The sequence below is a fragment of the Aspergillus flavus genome, chromosome 7 (assembly GCF_009017415.1).
Source record: "Aspergillus flavus chromosome 7, complete sequence".
Taxonomy (NCBI): domain Eukaryota; kingdom Fungi; phylum Ascomycota; class Eurotiomycetes; order Eurotiales; family Aspergillaceae; genus Aspergillus; species Aspergillus flavus.
This window is the reverse complement of record NC_092404.1, coordinates 3,009,170-3,014,996: the sequence shown is the minus strand read 5'-3', so window position 1 is coordinate 3,014,996 and position 5,827 is coordinate 3,009,170. Positions and strand designations below refer to the sequence as shown.

The following is a 5,827-nucleotide window of genomic DNA, read 5'->3' as shown; positions in this document are numbered from 1 at the left end:
ACTGGAGGAAGTGCTAGAGGTTATGAGGAAAAGGAGAATGGTAGTCAGCCTCGAGGTGAATTGGCGGGGTGTTGGACAAACTCTGACAGCCGCAACGACATGTGCCACGTCAGCTTGCATGTATGGTAAATGCGCAGCCGCAGAGACCTTAAACAAAACACAGCATCATCCAGTAAAGATGAATTACCCAAAGAATGCATGAGTGCACTAATGCGTGTCAGAAACAAAGTCGCTTCCACTGGTGCCATGTCAACCAATGAACCTAGACAGATTAAATATTCAAGTTGAATTACTGAATGTCCGAAACATGGATATTGTATAAGGCGGTAAATCCGACTCAAGATGACTGGCTGTAGACAGCACGCCCAACTATTGGACTATACTGATGCACCCACTCTACATATCGCCCAAGGCAAAATTTACCGTACAGGTATTGCTGCTCCTACGCGGGTGACAGTAATATTCTTCTCGTTGCTGAAAACAGAATGAACTGGGCTGTCAATAAATATAGATAACACGGACCGAGAAAGAACAATAAACCAGCGACAAGGAAAAAAGATTCCAACATTCGCTTGTAAGCAGAGGACGCTGGCTTCCTACCTCTTTCCAGATGACAAGGGGGCAATATGAGCGTTGACAGACTGATAGGAGTCATAGATTGAAGATTATCTCAGCGGTTAAATGTGCCTCCGTATCTCGGGAACCGAGTGAATTGATGCCTATTATCATATTGATCTGTTTTCATGATGGAGGTCTGTGACACTGAGGCGGGTTGGAGGCGTTGGAATCGCAACATCCGAGCGGGACGTACTTGATTTGATTGACTGCGAGTGGGTGGCTGATGGAGGCTGCCTTCGCTAGAATAGGATGGCGTAGTAGATCGTTCTGAGGCGAAGGAACGAATGCTGAGGCTCTCTGCTTCGCTCCCTGTGTCGCCCTCATCGTTGAACAGTGTGTCTGTATGTTGGACATCAAACGGCGAAATCGCAGGGTATTTGGGTCTTTGACCTGTCAGAGCCTCTTTATACTCCGCATCCTGCGACGTAGCCCATCGATATATCAGGATATCAGTCTGCAAAGGAGTCAGATCCCCCATGATAGATCGGAAGTTCTCTCGTGATTCCCATGTCCAGGCTCCGTCGTCCCACAGAACCCCTACATATGTTTCAGGGTATGACATATCTCTGTCTGGGCGTAGAGAAGCAGTTGGATTTAGCTCATTCGCCTCGCCGACTCTCCACGCTACAAGACCGGTCCCTTGCACGAATGCAGAAGTGTATTTCCTGGTGCCTTTGATATGGCCTCGCGCATTCAGATCGATGCTTGTCTCACGGTTCTTTGGCGTGTTGGCCGACGATACCACTCTAGCGATCATTTTGCCCTGATATTGGTGGCCAACAATCAGCGAATACTTGGTTCTGCCAAAACTGCGCCACCCCAGGGTCACCCCAGGGGTAAATGGTACTCCATATTCCTTTTCTGCCTGACGGCAGCTGTGTTCTAGGGACTCGCAAGACCGCCACTCTACCGAAAGACTGTCTGCGTCATCATTGCTCTCTGAGGCAGAGTCACTGGACTGATCAAGCGAGGATGTGGCAGCATTATCCTCCCCTTCAGATCCTTGCTCGTACTTGGAAATAATACTGCTGACGGATTGTTCGTCATCGCTTCCTTGATCATCATAGGCAGTTTCGGTCTCTGGAGACTAAGGCCTTCTCAAGCTGTCCATTGGCGAGTTCGGAGGCTTGTTCTCCACCTCCAATCGCCTTCCCCCACAATAATCTTGGAATTGCTCCCAGTCTATATTCCAGTTGTCTAGTAGATTGGGGTTCTTGATCACAGATCGAAGGACTCCTTGGGCCTTGAAAAATTTGTCCCGCCGCTTGTTGTTGATATAGGCAAGGGCTGCCTTGTCAATGTCGTCGCCAAACTTGGAGAAGAAGGCAATGTCAACGGTGCCATAGTCTGGCTTTCTTTTGGAGCGTGGATTTTTGGCTCGAATCCGCACATTCAGCTCATTCAGTTGGTCAATGGCCTGTTGCGGTCGTTCTCCTGGCTCGCTCCATATAAGCGAAGCGATGAGGGTTGTGGCGGCGTCGTATTCTTCTCGATACAGCCCCTGCCGTACGGCATCAAAGTCGTGGTTTCTTGCTGCCTTTGGACATAGTGACGATGTGTGATGGCAAGGACGTCATCCTAACGATCGCTCAGCCCCTTTAAATATGGCGCCGGGGCCCTATATAACTTTCTTGGGCAAGATGGTACAAATGTGCCTTTGCAGCATTGATGAATGTCGCAAATGAGCGCTTCCTGCTGAGCATGTGATTGGTGGGATGAGGCGCTTGTCACGCACGAAGCGCCGCGCCAAGTAAATGTAGTCCCATAGAGCCTCTGTTTATATGTACATTGAAGTCAATCAGCTGACATTTTTGTAATTTGTTCACGACCATTGCAGTCCAGCGATTATAAATTTCAAATCATGTGAAAGATACGTATAAGCTTGATTGAGAAATATAATCCTACCTAAAACACTAAACTAACATAAACTAACTCTAGCATCTAGCATGATTCATATCACATACTCCTACGAAGCTTGCCAGACTGCCTTTGGGAGGGGATCCTGCTAGAATCGCGTTCCCGCGGCATCGAACTTGCTTTACGTCGGTACTCCTCTTCTTGACTTCTCTTGGGAGCAAGGGTCTGGCGAGAGCTCGGTTGGCCATGGCCTCTATGATTCCTAGGCTGACTTCCTCTGCTACGGCTGCCACCAACCTCGGAGATCGGTGAGATCGGTGAGAGCGGAGGGATAGCGGATCTAGAACGGCTCTGCTTCGACCGATGGTGCTGTTGCACCGCGCGAGGTGTCTCTGTGCGGGATCTTGGAGGCGTAAGGGGGTGGCGGCGTCTGTCTTTGGCCGTGTGTCGAGACGAAGATATGTTCTGCGTCTGAGACTCTAGCTCTCTCCGGCGAGACGTCTGCCGTTGTAGGGCCGATCGACTGGCTGACAGACCACGGTGCACTGACTCCGGTATATCCTGAAGGTCGTCTTCCCTTGCTCGAGACGTGTGCCGCTGGGGGCCTATCCGGCTTGATGAACGTCGGTGCTCAACGGTTTCAGCGACCACGGATTCTCTGCTCCTTCGCCGAGGGTATTGATAGCGGATCCGGTTAGATTGCTGGCTCTCTTCTTCCGCTGCTGACTGAGAGTCATACTCCTCAGAAACGGCTTCATCGTAGACAGGCCGGCCATCTTCCCCAACCGATTCGGCATACTCCGTCTCGGGTATTTCCACCGCATCGTCTATAAAGTCCTCCAAACTCTCACCCACGGAGTTGGCATCAGCCACTGACTCTTCCTCAAGGTCAGTCAACCTTTCTTCGTCGACGTTCACAATCTTCCTGTCCCACCGGGCTCATGGCTGCTTCCAATATGCTTCTCCAGCAGTATTGAGGATGCGCCAGTGCTTGTTTTTCATCGTGCCACCGTCCGGATATTGAGGCCGCACGCCAGTGAGCTCTTCTTGATAGTTCCCTTCTTACGCAATGGCGACACAATATATGTAAATGTTGGTTTCATAACTGCGACTACCTCGAATAAATCGAAAGTTGTCTCGCGACTCCCAGGTCCAGACATTGTCATTCCATAGGATGTTAATGTACGTTTCCGGATACCAGGCCTTCTCGGTGGGGCGGAGAATCGCAGTCGGGTCTTTCAGGTATGTCGCTTCCACTCTCCAGGAAACGAGGCCAATTCCGATAATGTGGTCCTCGTGCCAGTATTTCCCATCACGTCGTTTCTTCTTGCCTCTGCACTGGTATGCAATATGGGTCCGCTTGGTCTTGCGGAACGGGCGTCGTCCTGCGGCCTCAACTCGCGCGGTTTGGACCCCGTTTTCCTCATAAGCGGCAATCACCGAGCAACCGACTTTGCCGTTTGGGCGCCAGGCCAAAACCTTGCTGATTCCACCACTGATTCTCCAATCCTTCGCGGTCTCTCTGCGCAGATCAGCGTACGGAATATAGGACCGTCGCGAAGCTTCCACCTCCTCTTCTGCATGATCACCAGCAGAATCGGACCCGTAGTATTCGCTGCTCAGGAAAAAAACAACAACTTCTACGCAGAACGAATTTTTGAAATTTCTCCACCACCATAACGCGGAACCATCCAGGAATTCGTCAAGTTTCTCGTAACGACGCGCGCTTTCCTCTAATACCAGCCAATCTAGGGTATTACGATGGTACCGTCGAAGATCGTATAGCCGCGCCTCACAGTCGCGGCGCCCAACTATAGGAACGAGCGATATAACCTCAATAAACGCGTTTTGGATCTTAATCATAATATAAATTCGATGCTGGCGGATACCCAAGCGAAGAAAGACTCCTAGATACTCACTCTCTAGACGTTCGTTACGGATCTAACCGAGGAACTTGTTTAAATGCCTCTTAGCGGTGATCTAAGAACCGTGCTAGAGGAAATCCGTTGAACTATCTATTGGATTAAAAAGTCTGCCAACGAATAGATGATTGTGATCTTACACCTCCCTCTTACCGCGCGCTGGGTCGAATCGACTAGATAGACACTGCCGCCTAGCGCCCGGTTGTTCTCCCACGGCTTTAACAGTATCCCGGTTACCACTCTCTCCGAGCTTGGCAAGGACTGCGAGGTCATTATCAAGCTAGGTGATTTTACAATTATCGAGATCTTTTATAAGCTAAAGTACACTGAGATCCAGATGCGCGCTGAACGGGCCTGTTTGAAGGGCTCTAAGATTGATAAGACCGCGACGCTAATCTCTACTTAGTTTATAGCGACTCGCCAGTTAAAATTAGATGATTTGAGCCTTACTCTATAGAACGCTAAGGAGGCGGAGATCGCCCGCTGCTATCGTAGCTGGGTTATCTCTCTAGGCGCGAAGGCCACCATCCGCCTGTCTATCTGGGATGTGGTGGTGTACGATTTCCCCGTGCAGTTAATGGGAGACCTGGCCCAACTCTGGGAGCGGGACTGGATTATTAAGGATCTCCTGGCAGCGAACCGGTACACCTGGGGCAAGGTGGAGGTGATATATCTATACTAACTAACCGGAACATCTACCGCGGGGAAGAAGTTGTCTGCGATAATGGTTAAGTTTATTTACCCTAGACCTGCGAATAACGCGATTGATTGAGGGACTATCTAGAATTTAAAAATACTAACTACGGGTTTTTACGACCGATCAATGTGTGTTTGATATTGTTTTAACTACTATTAATTTAGTTACATAGAAACTATCTGCTTCAACCCTATAATCTATAGGATCTGCGTGGAAGGGTACCAGACCCAAATCTATATATAGCGGGCACCCGGCTAGGATTATAAGTACATCAACTGTAGAAAGCTACACGCGATCTAGTATAGCAAGTATAAGAAGTATTAGAACAAAATAGCCAAAATAGCGGCGACGTCGATCTACCGAGAGATATATTACTATATTTCTTTATATCTTCAAGACTTTAACATGGATACTGAGACCAGCAACTTAGAGTCTATCTAGCAGAGCTCTAGTTCTGTCAGCGCGGAATAGAGCTCTACACCAACCAAAGCAAGATCTGGGGAATAGAAGAAGGGAATAGAGGAAGTAGTATCTTATATTATTAAATAGAGATCCCGCGCGTCCCGCAGGCGTAGTCAAACAGAGCTAGTTATAGAGACTTAATAGAAGCTAGAGACCAGTGCGTCTTCTACGGCCCCTGCAGAGTCTCTATCAATAGAGATAGAAATTAAACGGTTTATTGTCGAATCCCAAACCAATTTAATGTTTACCAGCCCGCCACCTACCGCGACCA

At 49.0% G+C, this 5,827-nt stretch overlaps 1 protein-coding gene across 1 annotated transcript; it reads right to left on the bottom strand.

Moving 5' to 3' along the window:
* Positions 1 to 3,418: 3,418 nt before the first annotated feature.
* F9C07_1910648 (uncharacterized protein) lies at positions 3,419 to 4,630 on the bottom strand. The gene has a single exon (XM_041295005.2). The coding sequence runs from the start codon at positions 4,336 to 4,338 to the stop codon at positions 3,538 to 3,540; it is 801 nt and encodes a 266-aa protein (XP_041150710.2). The 5' UTR covers positions 4,339 to 4,630; the 3' UTR covers positions 3,419 to 3,537.
* Positions 4,631 to 5,827: the final 1,197 nt, after the last annotated feature.